General features: G+C 43.7%; 1 protein-coding gene across 1 annotated transcript in view; it reads right to left on the minus strand.

Annotated features, from left to right (window-relative positions):
* si:ch211-93g23.2 (uncharacterized protein LOC100005086 homolog) overlaps nt 1-20,957 on the minus strand; it is a 45,795-nt gene that overhangs the window by 18,621 nt on the left and 6,217 nt on the right. The window contains exons 2-3 of the mRNA XM_048599449.1: nt 9,451-9,596; nt 3,039-3,199 (exon numbers count right to left, since the gene is read on the minus strand). Of these exons, the coding sequence (XP_048455406.1) occupies nt 3,039-3,199; nt 9,451-9,561 (272 nt within the window). The 5' untranslated portion in view covers nt 9,562-9,596. The remainder of the gene's footprint in view (nt 1-3,038; nt 3,200-9,450; nt 9,597-20,957) is intronic.

A 20,957-nucleotide genomic window follows, 5' to 3' on the forward strand; every position in this document is an offset into this window, starting at 1 on the left:
GGATTCTGAACTCACCATTCTTTATTTTAAGATAGGATACGTCAGAGAAACAGGCCATTCGGACCAAGTCTTCATGCCCTGCTTGAGGGTCCTTCCATCTTCTCACATCTGAATCTATTGTTTTAACCCTCTGTTTCCTAATGGCTCAAATGTTTGTCTAGGTATATACATCAATACCATTCATTTCAATTAGTCCCGGTGATAGTGAGTCTCATATTCTCACCATACTGAGTCAAGTCACTTCTTTAGGAGTTGGTTAGCTCAGTTAACAGGATGACTGGTTTGCACAGAGGGACGTCAACAGCGTGGATTCAATTCCTGTACCAGCTGAGGAATCCATGGAGGACCTCCTTCTGAACATTTTCTCCCTAACTGAGGAGTGGTGACCCTCAGGTTAAACCAACTCCAGTTGTCTATCTCTGATGACAAAGTGGGACTATGGTGACTTGACCTTTCCCACCAATATTCTCAATGCCTTGAGAGAGAGGCGGGCACCACAGGGAGTTTAGTGCTTTATCTCCCCTTCCAAATCATTTTGATTTAGCTGCCTCTCCTTCTCTTTCATCTTTCATAGATGGAATTGCTCTAATGCACATAAAATATTCAATTGTTAACACAGGTGATCTACTGGCAGCTAATAGAAGAAAAAAAACCATAGTGATTTGTTTGTTTTATCTCCCCCATCATCAGTTGTGAGTGCTAACACTTTTGGATAATAAGAAAAAAAAGACATTTCTTCTGGAATTCCCAATTGGATTTCTTCGTGATTATCTTATTTGATGCTATCCCTCACCAGAAGGAATATTCTCTCTTTCTCCACTCTAACCAAACCATTTTATAATTTTAGGTCACCCTTCGGCTTTCTTCTGGTCAAAAACAAATCCAATCTCTTTATGCTTTCCATGACCTAATTACTCTGTGTTTAAGTCTTAATTCATTTTCCTTCAAATGATTTTCAATTGAATGAACAAATTGTCGACTCATGGACCAATAAAGATAGTTAATTGTCTAACTTACTGCATCCTTTGTAATTTCAAGCACTTCTATCAGTTTTCCTTTTAACCATCTTTGTTTAAAGGTAATCATTTCTTCTTGCTCTCGTGTTTTCTGATAGCTAAAGCCTCTTACCCCAGATATCCTCCATTCCCAGAGGAGATGGTGGACTTGGGGACGGAAAGAGCACTTATATTAGGTAAGCCAGTAGTACATCTATACCCTGCAGTCTTCCCTCTTCTGGCTGACCTTCTCACCCTACCGCCATTTGAGGTGGCCAGTTAAGGGCCACAACCAACCTCCTCAGGGATTAATCCGGCTGCAGTCAGGCCCATCACCAAGCAACATGTCCAGATTGATATCCGCACCATCTGTAATGTTGATGTTAGTGTCACATGATTATACAGAAAAAGCTATTACGGAGCAAAAACTCTAATATATTCTTGTGAAAATATGGGTAGAGATCAAGCTGTACATAAGAAGTCCTGCAGAAAAGTCCATAAAGCAGCAGTATTTTGGGAGACTAATTGGAGTTCGACCCCATACACACAATATAGCAATGTGCAGGCAGCTTATCACAGCAACGATATTGGGGATTGTAGAACTGAACAAGAGCAAGGTCTTGCCCAATGGGAGTCACTGCCTGCCTTTGCTTCTGACCCTCTTGCCCCCATCTCACCTTGATCACCAGAAAACTCCCTTGCCTAAACCACCACAAATCAGCTACCTCAGTGCCAAAACCTCCAACGATTCTGGGACTCCAGGGATGCTTTTCTGCCAGCAGCCACAGGCTCGTCTGTGGTGCTGAGCACAAGAGCCTCTGATTGGTAGGATCTCCACTCTGTAAGATCTTCATTTCAGGCTAAGTCTCATGAGTGGCTTTGCCACTGCCTGTTTAGTGTGTGGCTCAATAAGCCTTTGCTTGAAGAGACAGCACAATTTGCTCCAACCAGTTAAAAGACATCACAAAGGAAGTTCTCTGATTTCCCACCATTTCGTGTGGGTTTATCTGGTGTTTCACCTCTTCCAGATCACATGGATGTGGATGGGCAGTAAGTGTATATATCGTGATGGACAAGGCCTTACAGTTGTGCGAGATAGATCAAATGGGCATAGCCAGCAACACCCACATCCGGTGAATTACTAAATAAAAGCCCAGTGAGTTTTGTCCAATCCATCATTGTTCATGTTCCAATGGAGGCTATATCTATAAATTATAAGGGATTACTGTTGAATTTATAATCAAATTACCTCAATATGAAGAACGGTGCTGGACTGCTGATAATTGTACCATTCTGAATAGATACTTTGAGCCCATGACCAATAATCACATCCAATCCTTTTTCATCAGTGCTAATGAATTCTTGGCATATCTGTATCAAATATTCACCTTTCCTATTACCTTCCATTTACATACAAACAAGAAACAAGAGTAGACCACAGGGCCCTTCAAACCTGCTCTACATTCAATAAGATCATAGCTGATCTGATTTTAACCTCACTGCTACATTCTTGCATACCCCTGATAATCTTTTATCCCCCTTGTAATCAGGAATCTCTCTTCCTTCGCCTTAAAAATATTTAAAGATTCCACATCCACTGACTTTTGAGGAAGTAAATTCCAAAGACTCAACACTCAGAGGAAAAAATGTTTCCTCATCTACTTTAATGGACATCCCCTTATTTTTAAACTGTAACCTTTAGCTCTTGATGCTTTCGCAAGATGAAACATTCTTTCAACATCCACTCAGTCAAGTCCCTTCAGGATCTTATATGTTTCAATTCAGTCTTCTCTGACTCTTCTGAACTCCAGAGGATACAGGCATACCCCATCCAGTCTTTCCTCATAAAGGCAATCCAATAAGGCAATTTAGGTTTATAAAAATCCATTAAGAAATCCTATGGCCATGAACTTTATCAGGCTAGATCCCTCTGAATGTGATCAATCTTTCAAAATTAAAATGAATCTCTCTCAACAAAATGGACAAGACTGTACTTTTAGTTGTTGTAGTTTCAATGAAAAAACTTGAGATGACTATGGTTACCTGTAAGATACATTATCAGATCTATCCATCTTCTTGGCCTCTTCAACCTGAGCTTCACTCATATCAATTCCAACCACTTTTTCAAAGTGAGAAGCCAGTCCCCTTGTGCTCTGACCTGAGCCACATCCAACATCCACTGCGAGGGTGAATGGCTCCTCTTTCTGAGAAAAAAGGACCACATTTTTAGTTAAACACACACCTCTCCACCCTTCTTGCGAAACATCCACACTCAGTAACTCCATGTTCAATTTTTTACGATTGTCTAGCAATAAGAGTGAATATTTGAACTGATTCACATATCAACAAATCAACCCCACAGTGAGGGGGAAGGTGAGCACTCAGGTCACCATCTCCAGTTGGTCAATTTCCAGGAGGTGTCATCACATGACCTTATATTGCCCCACCCCCTCATTGCTGGTTCCATATCGTACAAACAGCCAATCAGAAAGTGAACAGACACTTCAATGTCCAATTGGACGCCTCTTGACCATTGGTCAAACAAAAACTGTGGTTCCCGATTGTCAGTATTTTGTAACCAGGAGATAAAAGTGTTCAAATAAATTAAAAAGACATCTAGGAGGGGGGGAAAAAAGAGTAGCATACAAAAAAAAAATTGTGGGCTGAAAATTGTGTTTCTTCAGGGAAGTACAGGTTGTGCCGGGGGAAATCTCACCATGAGGCCTAGCGAGTTTGTCGCCACATCTTATGGCACTGCTCTCATCCGATTTCTGCCCCACCTTAGCATGGACCATTGTCCACCTAGCAGACATCCGCTGGAAGACTGGCATTCCTGGAGCCCTTGACATCTACAAGGTTCGCTGTGCATCCAGATTCAAATGCTGCCCTGCTTGGTCAAACACAGAGTGTGAACATGACAAAGGAAGAGAAGATGGGTCAATACAATGGGGAGCTGGAAGAACACAGCAGGTCAGGCAGCATCAGAGGAGGAGGAGAGTCAACATTTCGGGCACTCAAATGTCTCCTAATGAAGGGTATAGGCCCAAAATATCGACTCTCCTGCTCCTCTGATGCTGCCTAACCTGCTGTGTTCCTCCAGTTCCACACTGTATTGACTCTGACTCCAGCATTTGCAATTCTTGCTATCTCCAAAGGGAATACGGTACTGTGTTTCTTTGAGGGACCTGGAGCTCCCGGGAGATGGGGTCGTGCAAGGCAGAGGTGACCTCTTACTAAAGGACCAGCACAGGAGATCCTGCCAGCCTAGTCTGAGATTGTCACCCATACTAGCATTCTTTCCGGGTGCAGAGGAACAGACAGGAAGAAGGTCAATACAACCTCCACTCCATCTGACAGCGACCTGAGTGCTCACCTTCCCCAAACTCTTCTCTCAACCACCTCACACTCACTGTGTCTCTGGAAATGTACCCAATTCCCACCAAGGCTCATGCTCTGTCACTCTCCTGATTGCACTGCAACACCTTCCCTCACTCGATCTTGTTTCTCCCACCCCAAACACCCACAGTACTAACTCTGTATGCCCTTCCCACGGCCTCTTCAGTCCTTCAAAACACCTCAGCACCAACAGCTGTGCCACTCACTATCTTCTCACTCATTCCTCTTACTTTCTTTCCTGAGAGGAGAAGACAGCCCATAACAGGATAGACAAAGGACACAGGGGTGGAGGTTGCCTGACATTAGATTCCTCAGCCCCAACAAGGAGAGAATGCTTGGCCTTGCAGCAGAAGAAGGAACTATTCCTTGGGAGATGCAGACACATCCAGGTCCCACCAGCTGAGTACCTCCCATTCTGCATGCCCTGGCCACTCTCCTGTTACTCGTGCTTTCAATCTCATTTATTGCACATCTCCTATAACTTTCTTTTTTATTCATTCATGGGATGAGGGCATCGCTGATTAGACCAGCATTTATTGCTCTTCCCCAATTTCCCAGAGGGCAGTTAAAAGTCAACTTGCTGTGGGTCTGGAGTCACACGTAAGCCAGACTAAGCAAGGATGGCAGTTTCCCTCCCTAAAGGACATTAGTGAACCAGATGGTATTTTTCCAACAATTGACAATGGTCATCATTAGACTCTTAATTCCAGATTTTTATTGAATTCAGATTCCAATTTAATCATTACTCTGAGTTAGACTATGTATGCAACAATTTAACTTTTCCTAAGTAACTATTTTGCTTCATTTCATTGGAATCATCTGAATTCTTTGATTTAAATGGAAGCTTTCAGAGTGCTCCAAGCATGAGGGAATTGCTCAGTGGAATACTGAATTTCTTCAGGAAATTCCTTCAGAGGTTGCTACGAAAGTGCTTCCACAGGGTCGTTATGCACAACTCGGCATGATGAGTGTTTGGCCATCAGAAAATCCAGGCTATCGTTTTTAAAGAGTGTCTTAAAAGGAGAAAGTTTGAAGAGTCTTACAAAGGGAATTCCAGAATTTTGGACCTTGGCAAATGTGGTCTGGATGCTTGCCTAAAGTGGAGTGGCTAAAATTAGGGATGTGCCACAAATCAGAAATGGTGACACGGGGATCTCTGAGTTTGCACGGTGGAGCACGTTGCAGAGACAGGGATGGCTGAGGTCAGTGAGACGTTCATACACTAGGATCAAGGAGTTGCTTGACCTGGAGCCAATTTGGCCACGAAGTACTGGGTTTCGCACACTGTGTTTGTTGGTATAAGGAGAGCAAAGTGTAGGAAGTGCTGAAGTTTACTTAAAGAAGATGACGACAGGGTGTTAAGGAGATGTATTGGAACAGTCCAGTACAATTCCAATTTTTAAAACTCATTTGTAGGATGAGGGTGTGGCTGACTAGACCAGCATTTAGCACCATCAATAATTGGTCAGAGGGCAGTTAACCACGTGGCTATGGGTCTGGAGTCACATATAGTTAGACCACACAAGGATAGCAGTTTTTTTTTATTCATTCACAGAATGAGGGCATCGCTGGCTAGGCCAACATTTATTGCCCACCCTGGAGGGTAATTAAGATGCAATCACATTGCTGTAGGTCTGAAGTCAAATGTAGGCCAGACAGGTAAGCATGGCAGTCTCCTTCCCTAAAGGACATTAGTAAACCAAATGAGTTTTTCCAACAATCAAAAACGAAAATATAATCCCATTAATCACAACAGCACTCACTTACAGAACCAACACCAGGGAGAATTCCTTTCTCTATCACATCTATAGGGTTTAATTCTGCTGTGGCTTCAATTCCCCATTTTGAGAATCTGTTAGCCTCTTCTTTCAGCCTTAATACAACTGAGCATAAAACTTTCTCAGCGTCAAGTAACCCCTTCAGGGTTTAATCAAACAATTAAGTGCTCGGGCTTCTGAAAACACTTCTAATATAAACGCATCACCATGTTCCTTCGCTAACATCTCTGTGTCTGGCCTGCTAGATTGCTCCAGAAAAGCACAGCATGAGCTGGAAGAACCTGATTTTCCACTTGGGGACCTTGCAGCCTTCTGGAATCAATATTGAGTTCAATAATTTTATGGCCTGAGCATCTTCGTCCATGTCCATATCCCAACCCCACACACCAGGCCTTCTCATCACGTGGGCTGCTACCACTAACAACCCATTGTCAGCCACCAACGGTCCCCACTAGCAGCTATTGATTCCCCCAGGCTTACCTTTACCCATTCCTTTATCTGCCCAACTGTTGTCCTCTCTCTCTGGGCTGTATTTCTATCTATTGTTTACTCCTTCCCCCTCCCCCACCCCTTGTCTGGCATCTGTACCGACATTTTCTGAGCTACAATCAGATCTGAAAAAGTGTCAGTGGACATGAAATGTTAACTGTGCTTTCTCTACACGGATGTTGCCAGATCTGCAGACTTTGTCCAGCAATTTCTGATTTTACTTCTGATCTGGCACTTTAAAACTAAACTCCAAATACTGAGATAAGCGCTTCCTTAACAGTTCTACATTATCACCCTTCTCTGGGAACAAGTGTTTTGCACATACAGCTTCACCTAGGACTTCCTCAACACCAAGATGGATGTCACCAAAATCAGTGGTGTAGTGATCGATGAAGAAGGTTATCTGGGAATGCAGTGAGATCTTGATCAACTGGGCCAGTGGGCTGAAGAATAATAGATGGAGTTTAATTTAGATAAATGCAAGGTATTGCATTCTGGGGGTCAAACCAGGGCAGGATTTACACAGTCAATGGTAGGGCCCTGAGAGTGTTATTGAACAAAGAGTCCTAGGGTACAAGTAGACAGGGTGGTGAAGAAGGCTTTCAGTATGTTTGCTTTCATCAGTCAGAGCACTGAATATCGGAGTTGGGATGTCTTGTTTCAGCTGTACAAGATGTTGGTGAGACCACATTTGGAGTACTGTGTGAAGTTCTGGTCACCCTACTATAGAAAAGATATTATTAAACTAGAAAGAGTGCAGAAAAGATTCACTAGGATGCTACCTGGACTGGAAGGTTTGAGCTACAAGGGGAGAGTAGATAGGCTGAGATTTTTCTCCTGCACCGTAGAAGACTGAGGGTGACCTTATAGAGATCTATAAAATCATGAGAGGCATAGATAAAGGTAGATATCCAAACTTTTCCCCATAGTAGGGGAATCTAAAATTAGAGGGCAAAGGTTTAAGGTGAAAGGGGAGAGATACAAAAGAGTCCAGAGGGGCAATTTATTCACACAGAGAGTATGGTGGAAGTGACAATTTCATCATTAAGAAACATTTAGACAGATACATGGACGGCATAAGTATGGAGGGATATAGACCAAACACAGACAAATGGGACTAACTTAATTGTGAAAACTGGACGGCATGGGCAAGTTGGGCCGAGGGTCCTGTTTCCATGCTGTAGACCTCTGTGACTCTATGATCTGTCAAAATGAAACTAAAAAGATTTTCCAAGCTTTAGGTGTTTCCCTTAAGCTTAAAGAAACACACCATTTTGAGAACCTATGCCACTTACCGCTTACTACTCCCTACTACCCACTCACTGCCCTTCTGATGGCCTCCATCTCAGGACATCCCACTCACTGCCCCCTCACCAACCCTCCCTCATTTTGTCTCACTCATTGCCCCTCTCACTCCCTGCCCCCACACTCCCTCTACCCTTCTCATCATTTTCTTCTCCCGACTCAATCACTCCTCTCACTTGCCGTCCTAATTCCTGCCTCGCTCACTCCTTCCTGCTCGGGGGCTCCTGCAAGGGCTGGACAGGGAGGCACAGAGTGGGAAGCAAAGAGGACCACAAAAGAGATAAGCAGCATGGAGCATGGAGATCAAGACAGAGTGAATCGAAGTGGTGATGTGTTTAAAAATATCAGACTGAGCATGTACAATTATGAAATGGTTCTTGTTACATGTGCAGCAATCAAATAAATCAAAAATAAAGACAGTGCCTATTCAGGCAAGTTACAAACTGCACTAGAAATGTAAAGATACCATTAGAACATTAAATGCTGTTAAAACATGCTTTAAGCAAGGATATTTTTTGTGCTACAGCCATAATGTTCTCAGAACCCTTAGCCTTTGCTGTATCCACCAATGTCAGCTAATTATTGACATGAGGAGTGAATCAAATTAGCTGAAGACTGGAGGTTAAGCCAGATCATCCACTCAGCATTTGTAACCAAAGATGCTTGCAATGGTTCAGCCTTCTCTTTTGCACTGATGTGCTGGAATCTCCCATTATTGAGACTGGATATGTTTGTGGGACTTTCGCCTCCAGTGAGTTATTTAATTGTTCCCTCCCATTCACGAATGGATGTGGCAGAACTGCAGAATTCTGATCTGATCTGTCATTTGTGAAATCACTTAACTCTTGTCTATGTTTTCTACTTTTACTGTTTAGAATTCAAGCAATGTTCCCTCTAAGCTGCAGAAATTCACCAAAGATTCTCAGACAGAACCTGCCAAACCCACGACCACTTCCATTTAGAACTGTAAGGCACCATATCTACAAGCATCTACTTCTTCCACTACCAGCAGTCCGTACTATCTACAAGATGCATTACAGTATTTCACCAAAGATCCTCAGACAGCACCTTCCAAACCCATGACCACTTCTCTCTAAAAGGACAAGTGCAGCAGATACATGGGAACACCACCACCTGCAGATTCCCCTCCAGGCCACTTACCACCCTGATATGGAAATCACCACTCCTTCACTGTCACTGGGTCAAACTCCTGGAATTCCATCCCTCAGCATATTGTGGGTCAACCTACAGCACTTGAACTGCAGCAGTTCAAGAAGGCAGCTCACCACCGCCTTCTCAAGGGCAACTAGGGGCGGAAAGTAAATGCTGGCCAGCCAGCAACGCCCATGTCCGGTGAGCAAAACAAAAACAGGATCAGGTTGTAGTTGCTGTCGTGACAGATGGACTGAGATTACTTCTGGCTCCCTGAAACTGTACCCAATTTCTCCATGTAAAGTTCAGATTTTTTATTTCAGCCACTTTCTCACCTTTGTCTGCAGGTAGTTGAGGATGAGATCGTAGATTTCAGTGGGTGAAGGCAGTCTGTATTTTTGATACATGGCAGTATGTTCCTGCTCCTCAAAAAAGTACTGCGCCATTGTTGGTGTCTCAAGAATGACTGCACTTCTGTCACCTGTTTATTGAAATTTTAAAAACATTAGAGGAAAAATATTCACATACACATTTCCATAAACACATGCCAAAAATCAAACCCCACTATTCCCAGAGTTGTCATAGAAGTTGGGTCGGCACAGTGGTTAGCACTGCTGCCTCACAGCGCCAGGGACCTGGGTTTGCTTCCAGCCTCGGGCGACTGTCTGTGTGGAGTTTGCACATTCTTCCCGTGTCTGCGTGAGTTTCCTTTGGGTGCTCTGGTTTCATCCCACAGTCCAAAGATGTGCAGGGTAGGTGGATTGGCCATGCTAAATTGCCCATAGTGCCCAGGGATGTTTAGGTTAGGTGTGTTAGACATGGGAAATACAGGGTTAGGGGAATGATCTGGGTGGGATGCTCTTCATAGAACATAGAACATTACAGTGCAGTACAGGCCCTTCAGCCCTCGATGTTGCGCCGACCTGTGAAGCCAATCTGAAGCCCATCTAACCTACACTATTCCATTATCATCCATATGTTTATCCAATGACCATTTAAATGCCCTTAAAGTTGGCGAGTCTACTACTTTTGCAGGCAGGGCATTCCACGCCCTTACTACTCTCTGAGTAAAGAACCTACCTCTGACATCTGTCCTATATCTATCACGCCTCAATTTAAAGCTATGTCCTCTCGTGCTAGCCATCACCATCCGAGGAAAAAGGCTCACACTGTCTACCCTATCTAATCCTCTGATCATCTTGTATGTCTCTATTAAGTCACCTCTTAACCTTCTTCTCTCTAACGAAAACAGCCTCAAGTCCCTCAGCCTTTCCTCATAAGACCTTCCCTCCTTACAAAGCAACATCCTGGTAAATCTCCTCTGCACCCTTTCCAATGCTTCCACATCCTTCCTATAATGCAGTGACCAGAACTGTACGCAATACTCCAAGTGCGGCCGCACCAGAGTTTTGTACAGCTGCAACATGACCTCATGGTTCCGAAACTCAATCCCTCTACCAATAAAACCTAACACACCGTACGCCTTCTTAACAACGCTATCAACCTGGGTGGCAACTTTCAGTGATTTATGCACATGGACACCGAGATCTCTCTGCTCATCCACACTACCAAGAATCTTACCATTAGCCCAGTACTCTGTATTCCTGTTACTCCTTCCAAAGTGAATCACCTCACACTTTTCTGCATTAAACTCCATTTGCCACCTCTCAGCCCAGCTCTGCAGCTTATCTATGTCCCTCTGTAACCTGCAACATCCTTCCGCACTATCCACAACTCCACCGACTTTGGTGTCATCCGCAAATTTACTAACCCATCCTTCTACGCCCTCATCCAGGTCATTTATAAAAATGACAAACAGCAGTGGCCCCATAACAGATCCTTGAGGTACACCACTAGTAACTGAACTCCAGGATGAACATTTCCCATCAACCACCACCCTCTGTCTTCTTACAGCTAGCCAATTTCTGATCCAAACCGCTAAATCACCCTCAATCCCATGCCTCCGTATTTCTGCAATAGCCTACCATGGGGAACCTTATCAAATGATTTACGGAAATCCATCTACACCACATCAACCGCTTTACCCTCATCCACCTGTTTGGTCACCTTCTCGAAGAACTCAATAAGGTTTGTGAGGCACGACCTACCCTTCACAAAACCGTGTTGACTATCCCTAATCAAATTATTCCTTTCTAGATGATTATAAATCCTATCTCTTATAATCCTTTCCAACACTTTACCCACAACCGAAGTAAGGCTCACTAGTCTATAATTACCAGGGTTGTCTCTACTCCCCTTCTTGAACAAGGGGACAACATTTGCTAGTCTCCAGTCTTCTGGCACTATTCCTGCAGAATGAGGGGCAGTGTGGACCTGTTGGGCCAAATGGCCTGTTTCCACATTGTAAGGATTCTATGATGAAATTAAAAATGTTTGAAAAGTATCCCAATCTACCTGACTTTTCAACCTAGGTTGACAGGGAAACAAATGAGGTTTCTGTGCTTAACAAGCATGACTTTTTATTATAGGTTTGTGTGACGGTGCTAGTGAGAGGGGGACAGTGATGGGTGGGAGACGGACAGTGATAGGAGATGGTGGTGGTGGTGGGAGTGGGGTATAGTGATAGGAGAGGGGAACAGTGATGGGGGAAGAGTGGTGTTAATGGAGGAGAGGGAATGGTGATGGGGTGAGGGGGACAGTGATAGGAGATGGAGGTGGTAATGGGGGAAGGAAGATGGTGATGGGGGAGGGGGTGGTGATGGGGGAGAGGGACAATGATGTGTGAGGGGGGTGGTGTGAGGGGAGGGGGGCGAAGTGGTGGGCAGAAGGGGTAAAGGGGTTGGGGGGGGTGGGTGATGGAGGGGGGGGTAGGGGGATGGGGGGGGGTGAGGATGGTGACGGCAGAGGAGGGATTGCTATTCTCTGATAGGAGTTGGTGGTTCAAATAAACAGTCCCTCCCTAACTTGATGCCGTTGTGAATAGTTTCCCACCAGCAGGTGGCTGGTCAGTTTTCTCTCCATGAAGTCTCTGTGACTTGAGACATTACCTCTGTTTCCCTCTCCACAAATGCTGCTAGAGCTGCTGAGGTTCTCCGGTACGTTTTGCTTCTGTTTCAGATTTGTGGCATCTGCTGTTTTTTGCATTATCATGGTGACACTGGTTCTGAGCCACTGGTGTGAAGGAAACTTGACTCTGCACGTGAAGTGTGGAACAGGTGAAATCGGAATGGGCAGGTACTTTCTTCTCATAAAGTGAGTGGCCAAAGAATAAATGGCCTCTTTCCATCAGAAGCAAGGCACAAGGAGTAGATGATTCATATATTGTACCTTCAACAACAGGACTTTGTTCACACTTACCAAGCTCTTGGCAAGAATTTCACAGAAGTTTCCCAGCACTCACAAACAGTTTGTAGCTTTTGGCAGCATTACTGAGAGTGACCTTGTGGAACCACCACCCATTTCCCTTCTACCCCCTCCTTTACTCACATTCAGACCAATTCCAACATATTTAACACATGCCTGTCAGCTCAATGGGAAGTCATTGGCGAGCATCACCTGCCTTCAACAAATAGGATATGGCCAATCCCATTCCAGCTCTGACCAGTGGAACAGCACACAGTTTAAATCAATGATATCTTCATGGCTGCACATAATACCAGACCATGGGCACCAGTCACAATAGATTCCAGAAGTCCTATGATTCCTGTGGGGAAATGTCAGCATGTTTTCCTCAATGCTGCTGTGACCTTTTCTCAATGCTGCCATATCCTGTCCTCAATTCTACTGTGGCTTATTCATCATTTCAGCTGTGGACTGTTGCTCTCCCCCTGTGTGATATACTTCTCATTCTCAAATGGTGCTGCTGCACTGGACTAAACTAACATTGGAATTTTGTCCTCCTTGCTAACATCTGGGGCTTGTAGTGCCAAAAATGTGAGCTATTTCACAGATTAGTCAAGCAACAGCCTGATGTAGTCATACTCATACTCGTGTTCATACCTTACAGACAATGTCCAGACATGACCGCCATCACAATTCCTGGATGTCTCCTGTCCAATTGGCAGGATAGACCCAGCAAAGATGACTGCACACCGATATACAGATGGGAGGGAGTTGCCTGGGAATCTTCAACATTGACTCCCGACATCATGAAGTCTCATAGCATCAGGTTAAACATAAGCAAGCAAACCTCCTGCTGATTAACAATAACTGGCTCACTGACACCCAGTTTGTGTTCTGCCAGGTCCTAACCTGGTTGCTTGGTTCAAACGTGGGCATAAAAGCAAAATTCCAGAGGTGAGATGACAGAGACTGCCCTGGACCATTAGGCTGTATTTGAATAAGTGTGGCATCACAGAGGTCTAGCAAAGCTGGATTCAAAGGGAATCAGGAGAAAACCCTTCATTGGTAGGAGTCATACTGGCACATTGGAAGATGGTTGTGATTGTTGAGGTCAGTCATCTCAGCTCCAGGACATGTCTGCAGGAGTTCCTCAGGATAGTGTCCTAGGCCCAACCATCTTCAGCTGCTTCATTAATGACCTCCCCTTCATCATAAGGTCACAAGTGGGAATGTTTGTCAATGATTGCACAGTGTTCAGCACCATTCATGACTCCTCAGATGCTGAGGCAATCCATGTACAAATGCAGCAAGATCTGGACAATATCCAGGTTTGAGCTGGCAAGGGGCAAGTCACATTAGTACTACCCAAATGTCAGAAAATAACCATCTCCAACAAGAATCTCATCATCACCCTTTGAAAGTTCAATGGCATTACCATCATTGAATCCCCCACTATCCACATCCTGGGGTTACCATTGACCAGAAACTGAACTGGACTCACCACATAAACACTCTGACTACAAGAAGAAGAAAAAAAGGTAACTGAGGCGCAAATATAAACAAAGATCTCAGATATGTGTAAGAATAATAGGGTTATAATAGTAGGGGATTTTAACTTTCCAAACATAGATTGGGAGTGCCATTGTGTTAAGGGCTTAGATGGAGAGGAATTTGTTATGTGTTCAAGAAAAATTTCTTTATCAACATGTAGACGTACCTACTAGCGATGGAGCAAAACTTGACCTTCTCTTGGGAAATAAGCTAGGGCAAGTGACTGACGTGTTAGTCGGGGAACATTTTGGACCAGTGACCATAATTCTATTAGTTTGAAAATAGTTATGGAAAAGGATAGACCTTGTATATAAAAGGTACTAAATTGGAGTAAGGCCAACTTTGATGGTATGAGACGGGAATTTTCAAAAGTTGATTGGATTAGACTGTTTGCAGATAAAGGGATGACTGGCAAGCAGGAGGCTTTCAAAAGTGAGAGTTCAGAGGCAGTAAGTTCCTGTTAGATTGAAAGGTAAGGCTGGTAGGAGTAGGGAACAATGGATGAATAGAGATATCGATGCTCTGGCTAAGAGTAAGGAGGTATATGTCAGGTACAGACAATTGGGAACAAGTGAATCTCTTGAACAGTGTAAAGGGAGTAGGGACATTCTTAAGAGGAAAATCAAGAGGGCAAAAAGGGGATATGAGATAGCCTTGGCAGATAAAGTTAATCCAAGGAGATTCTACAAGTATATTAAGGGCAAAAGAGCAACTAAATAGAGAAAACAGCCCCTTAAAGATCAATGAGGTCATCTATGTGTGGAACCAAAGGAGATGGGAGAGATGCTAATTGAATATTTTGCTTCAGTATTTACTGTGAAAGTCTTAAAAAGCATAAAGGTAAATAAATCTCCAGAAATTTATCAAGTCTATCCTAAGACATTGTGGAAAGCTTGGGGTATATTGTGGCACCCATAGCAGAGATATTTGTATCATCTATAGCCATGGGTGAGATGCTCAGATACTAGATGGTGGCTAATATTACATCTTTATTGAAGAAAAGCTGCAAAGAGAAGCCTGGGAGCTATGGACCAGTGAGTTTGACATCAGTGGTGAGAAAGTTGTTGGAAGGGATTCTGACAGACAGGATTTTACATGCATTTGGAGAGGCAACGACTGATTAGGGATAGCCAGCATGGCTTTGTGCAAGGGAAATCATGTCTCACTAACTTGATTGAGTTTTTTCAGGATGTGACCAAGAAAATTGATGAGGGCAGAGCAGTAGATATTGTCTGCATAGATCTTAGTAAGGCCTTTGACAAGGTAGACTGGTTAGTAAAGTTAGATCACATGGGATTCAGGGAGAAAATTGGTTTGATGGTAGGAGACCAAGGGTGGTGCTGGAGGGTTATTTTTCAGACTGGAGGTCTGTGACCAGCGGTGTTCCACAGGAATTGCTGCTGCCCCTACTGTTTTTTGTCATTTTTATAAATGATTTGGATGAGAATATAGGAATCATGGTTAGTAAGTGTACGGATGACACCAAAATTGGTGGTATTGTAGATAGTGAGGAAGATTATCTAAGATTACAAAGGGATCTTGATCAATTTGGCTAATGGACTGAGGAGTATCAGAAGGTGTTTAATTTAGATAAATATCAGGTATTGCATTTTGGTAAGACAAACAATGACAGGACTTACAGAGTTAATGGTAGAGTTCTGCAGAGTATTGTTGAACAGACAGGCCTAGGGTTCAGATACATAGTTCTTTGAAATTTGCATCACAGGTAAACAGAATGGTTAAAAAGGCATTTAGCACGCTGTCCTTCATTGCCCAGACCAATGAGTTTAGAAGTTGGGATATCATGTCACAGTTGAACACGTTAGATCGGCCACTTTTGGAGTACTGCATACAATTCTGGTCACCCTGCTATAGGAAGGATCTTATTAAATTGGAGATGGTGCAGCAAAGATTTACAATGATGTTATAGGACTGGAGGATTTGACTTAAAAGGAGAGGCTGGATAAGAGGAGAGTTTTTTCACTGGAGCATAGAATGTTGAGGGGTGGCCTTATATGATTTATAAAATTATGAGGGGCATGGATAAGGTGAATAGCAAAAGTCTTTTCCCTAGGATTGGGGAGTTCAAAACTAGAGGGCAAAAGTTTAAGGTGAGAGGAGAAAAATTTAAAAGGGACCTGAGGAGAAACATTTTCACACAGAGGGTGGTTCATATGTGAAATGAACTGTCAGAGGAAGTGCTAGATGGAGGTACGGTTATAACAATTAAAAGACATTTGGACATGTACATGAATAGGAAAAATATAGAAGGATATGGGCCAAGTTCAGGCAAACGGGACCAGTTTAGTTTGGGCAACTTGGTCAGCATGATCTGAAGGGTCTGTTTCTGTGCCGCATGTCTCTATGATGCTCTGACTCTTAAGAGCAAGTCAGAGGCTAGGAATACTACAGCAAGTAATTCATCTAGTGACTCCCCTTAACCTATCCTTAACATGGCACAAATCAGAAGTGTTATGGAATATTCTCCATTTGCCTGCCTGAGTGCAGCTCCAACAACACTCAAGAAACTTGACACCATCCGGAGTATGGAGTAGGAAGACAAAGGTGACAAAAGGAATTGCTCGCTTTTCAGCTTCCCTTCTGACTCGCAGCCCCGACTCTCAGTTCACATTCAAGGCTGATGTCCTCAGAAACCTTGGCCCTTTGTTGTTGAAATATTAGTCTATTGGGTAGGTTGGTTTAGTGCATTAATTTCAAACATTAGGTGGCTCAATAGTTTGAGTACCATGGTCCCCTATGCCCTCTGCTATCACACATCTCGAAGTGCTCTTTTACACTCCTGCTGTGTTGTGCTAAGAATCAAATCTGAATCTGAAAAAAAACTGATAACATACAGAAAAACTGTTTTTAAAACCATTGCAAAAATTACATTTTGGAGATCATAAAGATGTAATTTAAATTAATTCTATAATCCAAATGCTGAATTTCAAAGCACAAGTTGAGATATTCGTGGGTAGACAAACAGGAGGCTGGAAGAACACAGCAAGCCAGGCAGCATCTGGAGGAAAGAAGAAGTCAATGTTTCAGGTATTACCCTTCTTCAGGGTCCTGCCTGGCTCGCTGTGTTCTTCAAACGTCTTGCTTGTCTACCTTGAGATATTTATACTCTTCCTAAGATGGAACCATTGGAGGAATTTTCACTTTGTTTCAATTTTTCCAAAGTGTATCACCGGGGCATCAGTTCAGACCTGGCATAAAATCCTTTTACCATCTAGTGGGAGACCCAATACAAACAGCCACGCTCTATTAGGTTTGTGAGCCTAACTAATGTAATGTTTATAATGGTTGTTGATCAGGTGAAGGTGATTTCTCTAAGTTGACATTGTTGTTGGAACATTAACTTATTGAGCATTGTCCATTGTGTAAAAAGCCATCGGGAGGAGACAGTCCCTTGTTTACAAACAGGACTTTTCTTTTGCAATCTCTGCCCCATCAAGTAACCAGGGTTCTCACAGCATATTCTCACTGAAGCATTCTGTCTGCCCACTCAGATTATTACTATTTCAATCGCTCTTCCTTTCTTCCTCTTCCGGTCCTGCCTTCATTCCCTGCCTGCTATCCTGATCCTGAGGGTTCTCCGAGATTTCCTTTCCACCCTCACCCTCCCCACTCGGTGACTCCTCATTCATGGTGGTTTTAGCCTCCATTTTCCTTCAGTCATTGACACCCCTGATATCTTTATTAGATATCGGTTATGACCCTATTCCTTACATGAAATGTATTCAAAAAAAACGAATGAAGCTGATGAGCAGGAGAAAGACCCTGGGATTGATGCTGTGATGGATCATTCTGATTCTGTGATGTGTGACAGTAAAGACACTCCTCTCATCCATTCGGAATCACAGGGCTTATTGCAAGAGCTGGGAAAATAAAAGACAAATCTATAGGCCAATGGGGCAGAAAATGTCTGAAAATTCCTCTCCAATCCCTTTCGTCAATTGAAACCAGTCCAGGAGATCTGATTTGTAATGTACAATAATTGTCCATTGTCTGGTGTGATTTCCATTATCAGATCCAACCCAAGACTACGTCCTCTCTCTGGGCTTCCCCACAGAAAATGTGGTTTCGGGGGAAAGGATAAAACCTGCCCAGTAACATCAAACAACGTTGCTTTTGATGTATGTGGACAGACACAGTATGAGCAATAACACACAGGTATCTCTGTGTATACACTTGGGGACATTTATTCCAGCTAAAGGAAGTTGTGGATTAGTACCCAAGCAGATTGAGAGGTTTGATGGGGCTGTTTAATATATCAATAGCGAGAATATATTTCCTCTCATTGGGGGGGGGAATGGGTTCTAGAATAAGAGCACAGAACATGAACATTAAAGCTCAATCATTCAACTGCCCTCCAACATGGCCTAGCAAGTCACTCCATGGTATCAATCACTAGGAAAAAGTCTCAAAAAAATGAAACCAGATGGACCACCTGGCAACCACCTAGGCATTGGAAAAGACAACAGCAAAAACAGCCTTGTCGACCCTACTAAAACTGGGGCTAGTGCCAAAATTAGGAGAGCTGTCTCACAGACTAGTCAAGCAACAGCCTGACGTAGTCATACTCACGGAATCATACCTTACCTATAATGTCCTTGACACCACCATCATCAACCCATGTTCTGTCCCTTCGCCCGGACAGACCCAGTAGAGTTGGCGGCACAATGGTATAGAGTCAGGAGTGAGTTGCCTTGGGGGTCCTCAACATAAACTTCACGGTATCTGGAATCAATGGCTTAGGTTAAAGATGGGCAAGGAAACCTCCTACTGGTTACCACGTACTGCCTGTCCTCTGCTGATCAATTGGTACTACTCCATGCTGAACAATACTTGGAGGAAACAGTGAGGATGACAAGAGCACAAAATGTCCACTACCAAGAGTGGCTCGGCAGCAGCACTACTGATCGAGTTGGTCAAGTCGTACAGGACATAGTTGCTATACTGGGTCTGTGGCAGGCGGTGAGGGAACCAACAAGAGGGAAAACATACCTGACCTCATCCTTACCAATCTGCTAGCTGCAGTTGCATCTGTCCATGACAGTATTGGTAAGAATGACTACTGCAGAGTCCTTGTGGAGACAATGTTCTGCCGTCACATTGAGAATACCCTCCATCTTGTGTGGCTCTATCACTGTGCTAAATCGGACAGACTTTGAAAAGATCTAGCAACTCAAAACTGAGCATCCATGAGGAACAGAACTGTACTCCAGCACAAATTGCAACCTCGTGACCCAGCATATCCCCCAGTCAAACGTTACCATCAAGCCAGGGAATCAAACCTGGTTGAATGGAGAGTGCAGGAGGGCACGCCAGGAGCAGCACCAGGAATACCAAAAAATGAGGTGTCAACCTGGCAAAGTTCCCAAACAGGACTACTTACATGCCAAACAGCATAAGCAGCAAGTGATAGACAGAGCTAAGCGATCCCACAACCAACAAATCAAATCTAAGCTTTGCAGTCCTGCGAAATCCAGTCGTGAATGATGATGGATAATTAAACAACTTATTAGAGGAACACTCCACGAACGTCCATCCTCAACGATGGAAGTGCCCAATACATCAGTTCAAAAGATAAGACTAAACCATTTGTAATAGTCTTCATCCAGAATTGCTGAATGGATGATCCATCTTAGCACTCTCCAGTGGTCCCCAGCACACCAGTTTTCAGCCAATTCAATTCATTCCACATGATATCAAGAAACAGTTGGAGGCACTGAATACTGCAAAGGCTGTGGGCCCTGTCAACATTCCAAAAATAGTACTGAAGACTTGTGCTGCAAAACTTGCCTCTCCCATAGCCAAGCTCTTCCTGTACAGTTACAACCCAGGTACGTCCTGTACACAAAAAGCAGGACAAATCCAACCCGGCCAACTATGATCCCATCAGTCTACTCTTGATCATCAATGCCAGTGCATGCCACCTAAAGATGTCTCCCCAACACCACACCCCCTTCCAGTCCCTCATATCACTTGTGTCACTCTACATTCCTCTATCCACTCCCACTGTCCCAAATACTCCCTCTGCCAACTTAATGCTCACTACCACCCTTTCCCCTCTTCACCCTACCATGCCAACTCACCTTGCATCCACAAAGACCCATGCAGATCAGAGAATAAATATAGGGCTATCACTTCAAGTTTGATATTGCACATTATCCTGTACGGAGAAACAAACTCTCATTCATAAAAACAGTTCTTGCCAGGTGAAGGTAGTTCTTGACACTTCTTAACAGGTTGACACTTCTTCACATTTCTTGGCAAATTAGACAGTTGCAAGAGGTTTATGCATCTTTTGCGCCCAAATTATTATTTCACCCTTTGCGAACGGGCTCAGCCCTGACTCTGTGAAAACTGGAAGCCCAGAACCCTGCCAGGGAGGGAGTGATGGGGCTCTATTTCGGGCACATCAGCACCCCCTGCCAGTATCGCCTTTCCCAATGGCAACGGCACTGCCTGCCCTCAGTCACCAAACTCCATCCCCATTGTCCTATCCCAGGAAGGATTTGGAGGCTTTGCAGAAGGTGCAGAGAGGGGGATTTATCGGAATGGTACCAACGATGAATGATATCAGTTATGTAGAGAAGCTGCAGAAACTGTGGCTGCTCTTTTAGCAGAGAAAGTCAAGAGATTTGACAGAGTTGTTCAACATCATGAATGGTTTTAACAGAGTAAATAGGAGAAGAATCTACTGATTAAGGAGTAACCCTTAAAAGACAATGGGATAAATATCTACGGGACAGGGGAGTGGGATTAATTGGACAGCACTACCAAGGCGCTATCATAGGGAAGGTGGGTGAAAAGACCTCAATCTATATTGAAAGATTACAAAATTGTTTGTCCAACATTTGCCTCTCATTTGCTCATCATCACACTTCAAGTTCTCAAAATTATATAAATCACAAGAAAGTAGGACTATCATTTCACTCTCATCTCCCTGACCTTGATAATTTGACATCTCCTCAAAGTG

Source organism: Rhincodon typus, chromosome 7 (genome assembly GCF_021869965.1).
Source record: "Rhincodon typus isolate 14 chromosome 7, sRhiTyp1.1, whole genome shotgun sequence".
In the NCBI taxonomy this organism is placed as follows: Eukaryota; Metazoa; Chordata; class Chondrichthyes; order Orectolobiformes; family Rhincodontidae; genus Rhincodon; species Rhincodon typus.